At 46.2% G+C, this 16284-nt stretch overlaps 1 protein-coding gene across 2 annotated transcripts in view; it reads left to right on the top strand.

The window, feature by feature from the left end:
• SIGIRR (single Ig and TIR domain containing) overlaps positions 1-16284 on the top strand; it is a 169544-nt gene that overhangs the window by 80785 nt on the left and 72475 nt on the right. For both annotated transcript variants that reach the window (XM_086957702.1, XM_086957701.1), the window contains exon 4: positions 10985-11115. In XM_086957702.1, the coding sequence (XP_086813828.1) occupies positions 10985-11115 (131 nt within the window). The remainder of the gene's footprint in view (positions 1-10984; positions 11116-16284) is intronic.

Genomic DNA, 16284 nt, shown 5'->3' with positions numbered 1-16284 from the left:
TTGTATAATGTATTTTTGGAAGAACACATTTTTACTCATTGTGCAGAAGAGAAGTTATGCCAGTATCTAGTGGACTCTAAGCTGACAGACCCAGTAGAGCTGGGGGAATCAGCTGATGAGTGGGTGAGAACCCGGGTTTCCATTCAGCACCAGGGCGGTGACCAGAAGAAAAGAAGACGGGTCCCTCCCCAGGGGAAAGCCCAGGGAAATGAAGGTCAAAAACCTAAGGAGTCCTCCAAAGACCCACAAAAACCTGCACAAGGAGGGGGGACCAAGCCAACCCAAATTCAAAGGGAGTGGGTTTCAGGGAAAGCCTGGTAGGTTATTTGATCCCTCAAAGGTGGGTAACCAGTCAGGGCATACGCAGGGAGATGCTGTCTGCGCCAAGAAGCTCTCCCCTAAGGGGCCATCCACAGGGATTGCCAGTGTCAGTGTAGGGGTGGACAGTCGTGCCCGAGAGAGGGGTAGGCAGGTGGCACCCTTGCTGCCTTACCTCCAAAGATGGACAAGTACAGACAGAAGCCTAAAATAAATGGGACTGAGGTTGAGTCTATCAGATACACTGGGGCTAGTGTGACTATGGTCCTAGATGAACTGGTGCCCCCAGAAAGGGAGTTTCACCAGGTGACATATGCAGACAGCACTACCAGACTCCATCCTATGGCTGCGGTGGATTTGGAATGGGGAGGTGTGACAGACCCTATGAAGGAAGCTGTGTCAAGGGTGCTCCCAGTCTAGTGTTTACTGGGCAATGAACTGGAATCCTCTGTGTGATCAGAGGTGGAGAGAGAACTCCATATGAAAATATTGGAGCTCCCTGAGTGGGTATGAGCTGTGACTAGGTCATAGACTAGCCAAAAGGGAGGGTCTGGAAACTTGAACCCTGGAACAAAGGGCCAAGCATCCAAGGAAAAGGGCACTGGGCCTGTTGAACCAGCCCAGGGAACCCCAGAGGTGCAGGAAGAATCTAACCCTGATAGGGAGGATCTGGCCTCTGAGGGAGGGACTCCATCCCTGCCAGAGCTGTCAGATTTGGCAGAACCATTGATGCTCCTGCAGTGGCTAGAGCACTACTTGGTGTGTTCACCAGAGTGGGTTTTCCAAAAGAGGTGGTGAAAGAAAGGGGCACGAACTTCCTGTCCAGCTATCTGACTACTATGTGGGATGAGTGTGGTGTCAACTACAAGTTCACCTCCCCTTATCACCCACAAGGAAATGGTCTTGTTGAGAGATTCAACAAAACCCTGAAGGGCATGATAAATGGGTTGTCGGAGAAACTCAGGAGTAGATGGGATGTTCTCCTCCCATGCTTATTGTTTGCCTACAGGGAGGTGCCACAGAAAGGGGTTGGTTTCAGTCCTTTTGAGCTGGTGTTTGGACACCCTGTGAGAGGGCCATTGAGCCTGCTAAGAGAGTCTTTAGAGCAGCCTCTTAAAGAAGCTAAGGACAAGGTGCTTGATTACGTGCTAGGCCTGAGATCTAGAATTGCGGAGTACATGTACAAGCCATACAGGAAACTGGAGGACAGCCAGGAGCTCATGAAGCACTGGTATGATCAAAAGGCTACTATGCCTGAGTATACCCCAGGACAGTTGGTGTGGGTGTTGGAGACTGTGGCTCCCAGGCCCCTCCACGACAAGTGGAGAGGGCCCTATCCAATCTTAGAAAAGAAGGGTGAGGTTACCTATTTGGTTGACCATGGCACCCCCAGGAACTCTCACAGGGTCCTGCATGTGAATAGATTGAAACCCCACCATGACAGGGCAGACATGACCATGTTTCTGGTCACTGATGAGGGTATAGAGGAGGAAACTGAGCCTGTGCCCGACCTCCTCTCCACTAATGTGCAAGATGGGTCAGTGGAGGGAGTTGTGCTCTCTCCCAAGTTGACAGACCAGCAGCACAGAGACTGTAAGCAGGTGCTGGAGCAGTTTGCTGGCCTGTTCTCTCTGACCCCAGGCATCACTGAGTGGTGTGTGCACCACATTGACACTGGTGACAGCCGACCTGTCAAAAATAAACAGTACAGGTCGTCTGACCACGTCAGAGCCAGCATTAAAGCTGAGGTTGCTAAGAGGCTGGAGCTGGGGGTAATTGAACTGTCTGAGAGTCCATGGGTCAGTCCAGTGGTACTGGTACCTTAACCTAATCCTCAGGGGGGACCAAAGTAGTTAAGGTTCTGTGTGGACTACAGAGGTTTGAATACAGTCACAAAGACTGACATTCAGCCTATACCTAGAGCTGATGAGCTCATTGATAGGTTAGGGGCTGCTAAGTACCTGAGTACTTTTGATTTGACTTCAGGTTACTGGCAGATTGCCATCACTGATGGAGCAAAGGAGAGGTTAACAGACCCAGTAGAGCTGGGGGAATCAGCTGATGAGTGGGTGAGAACCCGGGTTTCCATTCAGCACCAGGGGGGTGACCAGAAGAAAAGAAGACAGGTCCCTCCCCAGGGGAAAGCCCAGGGAAATGAAGGTCAAAAACCTAAGGAGTCCTCCAAAGACCCACAAAAACCTGCACAAGGAGGGGGGCCCGAGCCAACCCAAATTCAAAGGGAGTGGGTTTCAGGGAAAGCCTGGTAGGTTCTTTGATCCCTCAAAGGTGGGTAAGTGCTTTGACTGTAACCAGTCAGGGCATAAGCAGGGAGATGCTGTCTGCGCCAAGAACCAGAGGGACATTATCAGTTTAAGTTAATGCCCTTTGGGTTAAAGAATGCACCTGCCACCTTCCAAAGGTTGGTGAACAGGGTCTTGTCTGGGTTGGAACAGTTCAGTGCAGCTTACCTGGATGATATAGCTGTATACAGTTCTACCTGGGGGATTACTTAAACCACCTAAGGGAAGTGCTTCAGGCCATGCACTAAGCAGGCCTGACTATTAAGGCAAGCAAGTGCCAAATAGGCAGAGTTCTGTGGTGTACCTGGGCCACCTGGTAGGTGGGGGCCATGTACAGCCTCTCCAAGCTAAAATCTAAACTATTTTGGATTGGACAGCTCCTGTTACCCAGACTCCGGTCAGAGCATTCCTTGGACTGACAGGGTACTATAGAAGGTTTTTTCAAAATTATGGGACCATTGTGGGGCCCCTAACAGAACTGACTTCTAAAAAGAGGCCTAAAAAGGTGATTTGGACCCCAGAGTGTCAGAAGGCTTTCGACACTCTGAAAGCTGCTATGTGTTCAGAGCCAGTGTTACTGGCCCCTGACTACACAAAATAATTTGTAGTTCAGACTGATGCTTCAGAGCAAGGGATTGGGGCAGTTTTGTCACAGCTAAATGAAGGGGGCCTTGATCAGCTAGTTGCCTTTATTAGCAGGAGGCTTCTTCCCATAGAGTAGAGGTGGAGTGCCATTGAGAGAGAGGCTTTTGCAGTGGTGTGGTCACTGAAAAAGTTGAGACCATATTTGTTTGGGACTCACTTTCGTGTTCAAACTGACCACAGGCCTCTCAGGTGGCTCATGCAGATGAGAGGGGAGAATCCCAAGCTGTTAAGGTGGTCCATTTCCCAACAGGGAATGGACTTTACAGTGGAACTCAGACCTGGGGTTGCCCATGCCAATGCAGATGGACTTTCCAGGTTTTTCCACTTAGCCGATGAGGACTACCAGGGTGTAGGTTAGTAACCCATCACCTTTCGTTTGGGTGGGGGGGCTATGTTGCAAAGTCATCCTGTGCCCTGGGAACCCCCCACCCACAACTATTTGCTGACTCAAACTAGTGGTAACCTACTCTGACTGACCCTGGGCTCTGTTTTACCAGGCCCAGGGCAGTGCCAAGGTAAAAGGAACACATTAGTATACAGTTAAGACACCCAACATACACTAGGGTACACTATGGTATGGTGGGGTAGTCCTGTAATTGGCATGACCTACCCCATAAGCCCCTAGTATCTAATAGGGCAGGGGATTGAAACTACCTAGAAGTCTCCAGTATCCTGGGGCATGGCAGTTTAGAGGCCAGCAGATTCTCTGCACCAGCATGTGTGCAGTGCTGAAGCCTGAGGTCAGTTTAAAAGCAGCACTGGTGGCCAGGACAGCTTATAAACCTTAAATTGTGCCCAAATTCGACTTTGGGGGTAGTGGCCCTTAAAAATGAAAAGCCTACCATGTTTTTGCATATTAGGGACCCCCAGGGTCACCCCTAGGTATCCCAGGGGTGGGGGTCAGTTATCTAAAAGGAGCGCCCTTATAAAATGAGTTTTTATATGCCTGGGTAAAGTGAAATTTTACATTTCACTCCCCACATTGTATTAAAGAGCTGCTCAAATTCGACTTTGATGCTTGAAGAATTGGGTAAGGATGATCTGCAATATTTCTGCAGATTCAGAACCCCAGAAGTCTCCCCTAGTTGCACAGGGTGTAGAAATTAGGGAAATACTGATAAAATATGGTTTTATAATCCCTGGTGCTGGAAGAGTGGCCCAAGTCATTTTCCCCATTGCAAACCCCATGGCCCATAGGTTAACATGGTAGTTATTATTAATAAATATTGATAGGAGAGGACTAGCCGGACCATTCAAAGACTTCCCAGAATGGTAGTAGTAAATCCAACAATATTATATTGTTGATTTCTCCTAAAGTGTACATACAAGAAGTTATGAGACTTTCTTGTTTGTAAGTCTAAATTCAGCCTTTCAGTGGTCTTCCCTGATTGGTCAGAGTTAAGTGGATTAGCCAGGCTGCTGGGAGGGCAGTGTGCTGTGCCATAGGAATGCCAGGCCAGGAGGTGGCGTCGTAAACTATGTTCTTCAAAGGCAGAGGGGAGGCCTGGGTTTCAGCTTCAATCTGACACTCTTGACCCAGAGTCAGGGCTAGGCTTAAGGAAGGTATGTGCAGATGGTAGGGGGAGAGTCCATGGATATAAGCTATCCCAGGGGGTGTGTTTAGCCAGCTCTTACCTCCTTGCTGGAAAATCAGCCATTATGGGTTTGGAAGAGTGATGCACTCTGGGACAAACAAATGCCACACTCTACAGGATGTGGTCATATCTATGAGGAGTTGCCCTGCTCTCATTAATCAGCAGTGACCTGGTGCTTGACCCAGAGAATTTTGAATAAGTATCTGAGAGGGCCAGAGCCCTCCAGATCTGCTGCTTGAAACTTACTGAGGCAAGAAGTGCACTGCTGAAAAGATTGTGCTGTGCAAGGGACTCTAAGGCCTGACCTCTGAAGACTGCATCAAGTGAAACTGCAGCCCTGTGGATTACCTTGCTGCCAAAGGACTCAAGAGTTGAACTCCCTCCAAGCTCCAGGTTAACAGAGCTCACCTGGACAGCCCCATAAAGAATTAAAAGCCTGGAGTATCAGTGGATTTGTAAGGGTTTTGTTCAAGTGGATTGCGGAATTGAAGTTTCACACTTTCAATGACCCTCTTGGAGATTCCAGAACCTTGGATTGTGTGTAGGATACGTTGGGACCCGCAAGCAGATCTCCTGGAAGGTGTTCTGACTGGACCCCGCTTGCTGAAGAAGGCGGCCCACCACAGTGGTGAGAAAATTCTTCAGCACAATCTATAAAGGTGTGTCCCTGACAGAGAAAACAAAATGACTAAAAGGGGCACTGTTGGTTTCTAAGCACTAGAAAGTTACTAATCTTTAAAAATTCATATCTCTGGTTCCCTACAGTGGATTATTTTCGTTTTGGTGTCATTTAAAAGATAGAAATATTACCTATTTTTATAAATTGGTGTTGGTTTTTTATGCTGTGTTGTGTCTTAATTATTTACTGAAATGGTGTTTTTAAAGGCTTTACATACCTGTCTTTGAAGTTTAGCCTGTCTGCTTGCAGCCACGTTACCAAGGTTTGAGCATGGGAATAATTTTCTAAGACCTATGCTGAGTCCTATCATGTGTTAGTGGCTTTATTGCCAGTGGCAGACATATATTTGCCCCTACCAATAACCCACTTTCCAACACATTTAAGTCTATATATACATATGTGTTTTTATGCACAGTGTGCACATTATGTATGTATGTCATGCATATATGACACAAATACATCTTTACATTGTCATAGCCTTCTTGTTCCCTATCTGACATTCAGTAAGTGTGTCATTTTCAAGTAAGACTGCTTTCAGAGCAAAAATGATGATGAGGCCTACTGTGGACTGGACATGCTAGTAAGCACTGAAGCTTACTAGCTTACAGACTCTGCTCCCCTTCCTCTCCGAACCCACCGGTATCGACTGTGGAGTACCCCTAGGATACATGTTAACATTGTAGAGTAAGGATCATGAATGCGGCCAGTAGAACTGGAGTCAATAGGACTAGATTGGGTTCAAGTCAAGGTTGCTTTTATGCTGACTTTCAGCAAAACTAGTGGTTAAAGTACGAGGTGGCCTTGCATATCTAAACACGACTTCAGCAAGCAACATACTGCAGCTGGTATCTGGTATAGATATTCAGGCCACACATTCAAATACTTGCTTTTATGCTTCTGAGTTAGATAGCATGTTTATTATTATAAGGGTGGTAGTAACACCTGCCCTTTATAGTACCTTGAAACAAACAAAGCAGCACCTTAGATCTTGAACTTGCAAGTTTCCCACAGCTACCAGCATGTGTGCCACCACCTGGACTCACAAAGAGCAGTGCATACACATGGTATACAACACCTTCTATATATTCTGTGTCTATAACAAGTCATAACAGAAAACCCATGCACACTTTTGTACTGAACACTGCATTTGGTAATTTTTCACTTATCACATGCTGTACAGTAGACAGGTATCACATTCTATTCTTCGTATTCTTACTACTCACACATTACAACAACATTAACAAGCGTGGCCAGGGGACAGAGAGGGCGGGACATGCACCCGCCTTGGGCCAATTGCGTCCTGTCTTTCTTAGAAAGACGCACGCAAAGGCCAATAGCGGGAGATAGTTTAAAGCCCTTACTAAAAGCCTTTCAGAGCAGAGCATGCACGCTGGCTAAGGCGAGACCTAAGAATGACAAAATAATGAAATATACTATCACATAATGTGCTGAATTGCGCTGCATAATTTGACTTTTTTGCCGCATAATTTACTCAACCCTGGAGCATAATGTGGCCTTCGCTGCCACATAATTCCAGTGGCCCCACCAATGGATGAAGAGGTGTGATAGAATGCCCCTTTATGTAAGTATATTATACATAAACTTTTAGTAAAAGCAAAAGGTCTTGGCTTGGGGCACGGGGTACACCACTTGTAAAAAGAAAAACGAAGCAGACCGTGAAAGCCCATGACAACATCCATGTTGTGGTCTACCCGCTACAAAAAACAGACAAAAATAAAAAAAAAACAGCTCCTCAAAAGGAAACATCAGAAAATAGAAGTAACAGAAAAAAAGTATGAAGGGAAATGTAGGAGGGAGGCCGTAATAATGATGGGACAAACGCTGGCATATGTAGTGCGCTAGTGCTTGTCCCGCAGTAAAAGGTCTTACAGATCAGTCCATTAAATAGTCTCCCAGAATACATCAGTTGTGGCTCCCTTCCTGCATCATGTTCAATTGTCACATGTGGATAGACATTCTTAATCGTGCAGCTTGAACACCTTACAAAATAGTGAAGTACGGAAGTAACAACAACACAATTTTTCCTTCCTTTTTATCATCCACTGCACACACCACACTGACATTTTAACTCCTGATTTGCTACTGAAAGAGCAAACACATACTGACCTTTCACAAACTGGTCTGAGGCAAATGGTGCACACAAGACCATTCTCCTTTTATTCTCAGTATAAAATCGTACAGTCACTGATTTCACTATCTGATCTGATGCTGTGATGCACGCTGTCACCTTCCCTTCCTGCTCTGTGAGCAGCGATGCGTTTCACATTCCACGCTCCCAACCAGACTTCATGACGCTGGGATACAAGGAGCCACCCTCAACTGGATCCAATCCTTTCGCTCCGGCAGAACCCAGAGGATCAGACTCTGCTCCCCTTCCTCTCCTAACCCACCGGTATCGACTGTGGAGTACCCCTAGGATCATCCCTCAGCCCCACGCTCTTCAACATCTACATGGCCCCCCTCGCCGCCATTGTCAGACAGCATGGGCTCAGCATTGTATCCTACGCCGACGACACCCAGCTCATCCTCTCACTCACCAAGAATCCCGAAGACATCAGACTCTGCTTCCAGGAAGGAATGAAGAACGTGGCAGCCTGGATGAAATACAGCTGTTTGAAGCTCAACTCAGAGAAGACCGAGGTCCTCCTCCTCGGACCCTGCACCTCCGCCTGTGACAACACCTGGTGGCCCTCCGTCCTCAGGAATCCACCCACCCCCACAGACCACGCATGAAACCTCAGCATCATCCTCGACTCCTCCCTCTCCATGAACTGCCAGATCAACGCTGTCACTTCCACTAGTTTCAATTGCCTAAACATCCTCCGCAAGACATTCAAATGGATCTCCCCAGACTGCAGAAGGACAGACACCCACGCGCTCATAACCAGCAGACTGGACTACCGCAATGCCCTATACGCCGGAATCAACAGAACGCTTCTACACAAACTCCAAACCATCCAGAACGCCGCAGCCAGACTCGTCTTCGGGACACCGCGTCACGAACACATGACCCAACGCCTACAAGACCTCAAGTGGGTCCCCGTTCAGAAGAGGGTCACCTTCAAACTCCTCACCCACTCCTGCAAATCCCTCAACATCGGATCCAAATACCTCAACGAGAGAGTATCCTTCCATGTACCCAAGAGGAACCTCCGCTCCACCAACCTCGCCCTGGCAGAGGTCCCCCGCATCAGCAGAAACAGAACAGGTGGGAGAGCCTTCTCCTACATCGCAGCCAAGACTTGGAACGCGCTCCCTGTGAACATCAGACATTCCCCGACCCTGCACACGTTTAGGAAGGACCTCAAGACCTGGCTGGCTCTTCATCTGATCCGGAGCTGCTCCCCTCCACCCCTCCCCCTCCTCCCAGTGCCTTGAGACCCTCACAGGTGAGTAGCGTGTTTTAAAATACCCTGATTGATTGATTGATGCATAAAACCAATGAGGATTAACTTCTATATAAATCAGAAGGCATAACATCGCTGTACTTTCAATTTCTGTTCTAGGACTAATGGTGAAGTCAATCACTGAACACTCACTTCCTTCTCATGGACTTATGAGGCATTCAAATTCATTGTTACAAACTTCTACAAACGAAACAGGATAATGACATACAAAGGACACGTTCTGTGTAGCTCAGAAGGCACACTCACCCCTGGCCTTTTTCATCTTGCTGTGAGGACATTGACGCGCACAATTACACACCTTTTACTTTCTATTCTATTCCCAGGTCAATGAGGCCTCACATACAGGCACATGCATCAAGCGATTTTGGAATCGCAAACGGTGCGAATGGCAAAACTTGGCCGTTTGCGATTCCAAAATCACTTATTGGGATGCATCATTCATTTCCCATTTCTCGCAATTTAAGAAATCGCAATATTTGCGATTTCTTAAATGCTATGCATGATTTATTTATTTTTGCGAATTCGCAATTTTAAAGGGAAAAATTTCCATGAAGTACACCTTCATGGTAATTTGCGAAAAGTTTCAAAAATGCAAATAAATGCATTTTTGAAACTTACATTTTACACACACATGCCCTTGGGACATGTGTGTGAGTAAAATGTACTTACATGACATTCCAGGAGTGCAGGGGGGGGGTCCTTTGGACCCCCCCCTGCACCCTTGAAATTGCATTCTCATTTTGCGATTCCTTAATTGCGAATTCGCAAAATGAGAATGCCTTCCCATTAATTCCTATGGGCCTCTAGGCCCATAGGAATCAATGTAAAGCCTTTCCTTATTTGCGATTCGCAAATAAGGAAAATTAGCGAATCGCAAAAAAATTGCGATTTTTTTGATGCATAGGAATTTGGGATTCCTAAATTGCGATTCCTTAATTTTCGCAATTTAGGAATCGCAAATTCCTACAATGATGCATGTAGCTGATTGTCTCTAACTAGCCACTGAGATGAATGGGATACAATTTCACTGTGGATTTATGTTCCGACCATAAGCCCTACTGTTTTCAGGCTTTAATTTACAGGCATTAACTATTTGACTTTCTGGTCTCAGACAATAGAGCACACAGCCATCGACTTTCTGTTCTAAGCTAATGACATTATTAAGGTACCGTCAAATTGATGACCTTCTTATACACACCACTGTTGACGGTTATTCACTTTCCTGAGTTTCTTAGGGATTCGGCTAATCTCATATATAGGGAGCATCTTGAGAAAAGCTACATTTTTGAGTTTTTTTCTGCCATTTGCGATGGGTGCATTGTTTTGATACATGGAAGGAAGGGCACTATCGTCATGCAATGATTGGAGTTATATCTGCAGATTACAGCCACGCTGATCTACGTTTAGGGGGCACACAACCTTCGACCTTCCTCTTGTTGTATAGAGGCCAGGGGCACACTGACCTCCCTGAGAGATACTCTAAGACAAAAGGTGATGTTGAGTGATTCCAGACAACTGGATAGACTAAACTTCCCCTTTGAAAAGCAAGCACAGAAGTATTTTTTTAACATAAAGCAATCGTAACGTATTCCTACCAGCACCGCTTCCTGTAGCAAGGAGGCAGGAATAGAATAGGAGACTGTACAGAGTCTGCATTGTGTACAGCTCTCAAGTGCATCATCCACAGGTGTGAGATTTGATGGACTCGAAACAAAGGGCACTGAATCCTGCAATTCACAGGTGCGAGACTTATTCCTTTTAAGCCACTGGAGCATTCATGAAAAGCCAAGAGTGAGACTTCTATCTGTTGACTACAGTTGAGGTGCTTGTATAACTGGATATGCCCACAGCAGGGAACAGCGGCAGAGAAAACTTGTCTAGAACCCTGGTCTGTCTGAGGTTTCTTCGTGTGTTGCCTGCAAAATCCCATCTAGTGGCAGCTGTGATCCCTCAATGACTGTTGGTAGCTTGAGCTCTGTGGTCCTCATGCTAACCGCAATTTCTTGTATTTCCACCCAGGTTCAATAACGATGCTTCTGAGAGGTTCCTTTCAAGTGTCCTGCATGTGAATATAACCAGAGAAGAGGATTTCGGCACATTCACCTGTGTCGTGCAAAATAGTACAGCCGCCTTCAGCCTAAACGAAACAGGTAAGGGAGTCTACCTTCACTTCTCACCCTTGAAAGCCTGAGGTCATCCTCTTAACTTCTTTGGCATTCCCTTAGGAGAAGGATGTACTCCCTTTCCATTTGGCACAGGAGAATGTTGACCGCGGTAGAACTCCTCTATCATCATTAGCTCCCGCCAACCTGCCAAGTGAAGTGGAGTTCCAGACGTCAACGGTATTGTTTTGCCGTATCGGGCAGGGCTATAGGCGGCTAAGAAAAGCACATGATGGATGCATTGATGACTGATCTGTTTCGAGGCTATGGAGGGAGTTAATGTAGTGTGGGTTTGGTGCTCCACAAAGGCTGGATCCCTTAAGCGGAAGTATCTCCAATTCGAGAGGGATTTCTGATGGTTGCTTTAGACAATTATTTAAGAGTGGGGGGCTAGCATTTGCATGGTGGAATTGTGATCTTTTCTGCGGAGGGTGTCGTAACTGAAGGGGTCTTCTTTGACATAGGGAGAGCTTGTGATGCAATGGTATTTTTCTGTCTCCTGTTTCCCCACTTGCAAGCTGCTTGGACAATCCAGTCATCACTATGGTCTCCAGTTCTTAAAATGGAACACATTAAAATCATAGACATAGGTCTTATTTGACCCTATGTAAACATAAAAGTTGGACTGTATTTTAACAGAGGCTACACGTGCGGGACCCAGAGGAGCTTTAATGTGGGTTCTACAGGAATATCTGGTATCTTTAGGTATACTTAACACGAGCATTTGTACAGCAGATAGTACAATTTGACTTGTAATGCCGTATGGCATGTTTTTTACTGAGGGGTGAAGCCCATTTTATTAGCCTTAGACTAATCAAAAACCTGGGACCAATTCTTTAAGGATCCAAATTTTAATCTTGCAGGTTAAAGGTACTCTGTGCTTTATCGCCTTCTTCTGAAGTCTGTGATACCTTAATTGTCTATAATTCTAGCTCTAATTTGGCTATACATGGCCATTCTACGGGAAGGACACAGGCCCGCTACACAGATCTGCTCTGCTGCATAGTGGAAAAAATTTGTCCATTAGCGCATCGCCAAACAGCTAGCCTCCTTGAAGCTTAATGTCCAGCACATCAACTGCTAATTGGTATGCTTGCAGAAGTCAGGCATTACCTATACATCAATACATCTACCTTTAGCTGCTCTTGCAGCATATAAGCAAAGCTGGGAACACTCATACCTTTTCAGGATTGCAATAGTCAAGGCTTTTATGGAGGGTCTTATGCGGGACATACCTCCCAGACTATCTCCTGCCCCTCCGTTGAACCTTAACATAGTGCTCATAAGGCTCACAAGGCCACTCTTTGAATCTTTACTCATGCCTCCTCCAGTTCCTTTCCTTGAAGGTAGCTTTCCTTCTGGACAATACTTCCCCAGGCACTTTAATGAACCGCAAGCATTCACTTTATAGATAGAATTGTCAGAATTAATCCTACATTTCTCAATGTGGGTTTGCCTTCCTCCTTAACCTAACTATAGAGCTCGCAGTCTTCTTTACGTAGACCAAATTGATAGTGCAAAGAACTTAAGGCACACTAGATGTTCAAAGATCTATTGTACCATGTCAGCATATATCCATACATACATAACCCATTTTCATACACCTACCATATCTGATAAATGGCAGACACTCCCCTTCGAACTTCCCTGGGACTATCCAGAAGTCTGTCAACCTGTCCCCTTGCATCATGAGTTACAAAATATGCATCCTCCCTTAGTATCTGCTCATTTTGTTTTTCACCTTTCAACAGTTAACCCTAAAACACTCACCCATGGCAAGTTCTCTGCAGCTGGCAATAATATTCATTTAAATATGCTTCTAAGTTTGAATAATTTGTTTGTACACCTTGGCTACAACAAAAAGCAGGCCCCTTTGCATTTGTCTTACTCTCTGAAACACGGTCCTAGTCGTGAAATCCTCTGAAATCCTACTGGCTTTAATGGAGTTTTGCAAACTGGCAACACTTATTTTTTCTATACAGCTATCTTCTGTTGGTCCAGAACTCTGAAATGTTTACTGAGGGCACTTGAGTTACCCAATTGAGCTATTTCTCCATTTCATAACTAGGTGATCTCTGATGTGCATTGAAAATGTCAGAGACAAACACTTGTGCTACTGAAACGTCTCCTACTGACTGACCGTTCACAGTATGTATTTTTAGGTCGAGCCTAGGCACTGCATGCGCTGTCTCTGGACATGCTGTATTCACTCGGGGGGCTTGCAGTCCGTCTCCGCCTCCAGCTTCTAATTGCCTTTAGTCAGTGTCCTTTACAAAAGTTTGCTTCTAATTGAAAAATGGTTCCTGCTTGTCCCACTTTTTTTCTCAATTGTTGACTCCCATGGATCGCTCCCAGGACTTGTCCTCTTCCAGGTATTTCTATATTGTTTTCTGTTCAGAACCCTTCTGTAATAAGATAGGCAGTAACCGAGATGTGATGATTTAAGTAGGTTTATTGATGAATTATAAGCTTGAATCAAAGGATCATTAAAGCCCCACCAGGAGCAGCTCTCCTGCTTCTCAGCCCTCTCTCCCAACTGTCATCCATCCACCAGGCATCCCACACATTCTATCATTACATCACACACTCCAACATTCCACCATTCATCCACACAGGCTGAGCAGCAAGACCGGTAAGCGGGAAAGGTACATGACATCCAATCCAGAATACCACATCTTCTTTTCAAATTAGCATTTCTTTGGCTCAGTGCGAGGCCTGCTTCACGGGTGCAGCGCCTCCTCTGCTTTCCACCTTGCTCAGCGTGGTTCCTTTTGTGATAAGCATTTCCCTGGCTCAATGCTCTATACTGTATCCCCCTTGCTCAGCGCGGTTGCTTTTTGTTTCTTACTTATCTCCTGGGTTGCAGGCAGCGGGACATTCCACCTGTTTGGGATGCATTGCCACGCTTCCTCCGCTTTTCCCCCCTTGCTCTGCGTGGTTCCCTTTTGTGCCTTCGCACATACAGAGAAAGACATCTGAGCTAAGCAAGGTCGCCCCTCCCTGGAGATCGGCTGCAATCATGCGAAGCCATGAGGGCGTTGCAGATGGCGCAGGGCTTGGAAATCCTTTGCACAGCTTCAAGACGCACCTTGCTCCTTACCCGGCCGCCCTGTGAGCAACATAGACATGCAGCCTCCTCCTGAAGAACCTGGTCGCTGGGCTCCACCGGCAGCCAGGCCGCCATCTTCCAGTGCTCTCCGTGCCGCCGCACCGGCAGCAAACAGCTCAAGGATGTCTTTTGACACTTCCCTGCCCATAATGTTTTTCATTGTGTGTCTTTTAGCTGCTTTTTTTTGGATGCGTGGCAGCGTCTCTCCTCCAACGTCCCGTCCTGCTCCCTCTCGCGCACACACCGCACACACATTCTCATCCATAATTGATGCATGCATTGGGTAGATGCTTTGTCCCGGGGACTAGAGCATCTGCTAAGCTTATGGAGGAGAGAGGCAGCAGCTATTTCACTTTATTTTTTCTTTCTGCTTTGCACTGGGATTGGTTACAGGGAGGACACCGGGATGTTAATCTGTCCCGCACCTCTTGCGAGTCCATTGTTGCTCAAGTCATTCAGTACACACCTTGAGTTGCTGCACCTGTTGCAGTGCCCGCCCCCTCAGTGCTTGGTATCTGGAGCTGGAACACCCAGTGAGCAGCAGGTTAACAGAAGCTTGTGTGTTTTTCTCTTCTGCTGCTTTGTTTTCCTGCCCAGAGGAAAGAGATGTCTCTTTCCTACAGTAGGAGAGGCTTCATTTTGCATACATAATGCCACTTGAGTATTGAAAGAAAATACCACTCTGCCACTTCATTACATTCTGTAGTCATTTTCTCCCCCTACACCCCCTTCTTCCCTCTTTAGTCCCTACCGTTCTCTCCCCCTCCATCTCCTCCTTCATTACGCACACCCAACCCCTCCATCTCTGTGCCTTCTCGGGCCAAGCAGTGCAGACCTCATTTCAAACTGCTTCAACCGTAGCAAAATTATGTAAAATTACACTGTCACAGTTCAATTGAGAACAACAATTTACTACTGCCCACTGCACTTGTAATACCTTTTTTTTTTTTTTTTACATCGTAGTTGCACCAGTAGACACCAGCGAACATTTTCGCACTCGGGTTCCATGCAAAAGACGTCTCAAAATTCACTACACCTGTGTAAAGTTTTCCAATGTAGTAAATGTTGCATGGAGATTTGAATGAGCTATGAAAGGTAGGTGGCAGTGTAGGAGTGGAATATTGAATAATGCTGTTAATTGTGCTTGTGGAAATAGACGAAAGTTTTTGTGTGAGAGACCCTAACTGGAGACACACCTCTTTATACCCTCCATAGCGCAGGCTTCAATCCCTTTAGAGCACATGCCCCACCCCTCGCTCTACGAATGCCACCCGCCATTTGTCACCCCGAGTGGGATGGGTATGCCCAGACGTGGGTCCCATGCCACTGGAGTCAAGCTAGTCTGGCTGATGAGTGCTGATGCCTCTAAACCTGTCCTAGGATGCTTGTTTCTGGTCCAGGGAAGACCTTGCCTGGTAGTTCGGGCTGAACTGTTCCCATTGGGAGCCGGGTCAAGACTGATTTGCATATGGATGGGGTTAAACTGGAATGGCATGGTGGACAAAACAAACAATAGATTTAGTCCCAGATCTCTGTACTGGGGGTGAATGTTTGCCATAGTTCAGCGTTCTGTCCATCAATTGTTCTTTTTGCAGGTATAGCGAGGTGGCATAACTCCAAATCCAACTTGCACTTGTTTATATGGGTAGTTAGACTAATTTTGAGTCATAAGTTTTATTAAGGTGAGTGAGATTCTGATGCTGTCTGGTTGAGAGGTCATTTTGTAAAAGTCAGTCATTTGAATTAAAATTAACACTACATGCAATACGACTTCAACCATGCCCCAGAGCAGATACCCTTTTGCCTGATAAAATTCAAGTTACTCTCACTTGAGGAGAAAATAACCAGATCATCAGCAATCAATTTGGGAAAGAATGCATAATCATCTGAGATCAAAGTCAAATACTGCTTCATGACTGTTCAGAACTGGAAGAGTCACAATTACCTTAAGCTTAATGCTAACAAAACCAAGCTCCTCGGTAACACATCCTGTTGGACACTTCCCTCTGGATCTAGATACTATGTGCGTAGGACCTCCCCCTACCCTT

The sequence above is a fragment of the Lissotriton vulgaris genome, chromosome 2_1 (assembly GCF_964263255.1).
Source record: "Lissotriton vulgaris chromosome 2_1, aLisVul1.2, whole genome shotgun sequence".
NCBI classification, from domain to species: Eukaryota; Metazoa; Chordata; class Amphibia; order Caudata; family Salamandridae; genus Lissotriton; species Lissotriton vulgaris.
The sequence above is the reverse complement of the archived record's forward strand: the minus strand, read 5'-3'. Positions and strand labels throughout refer to the sequence as shown.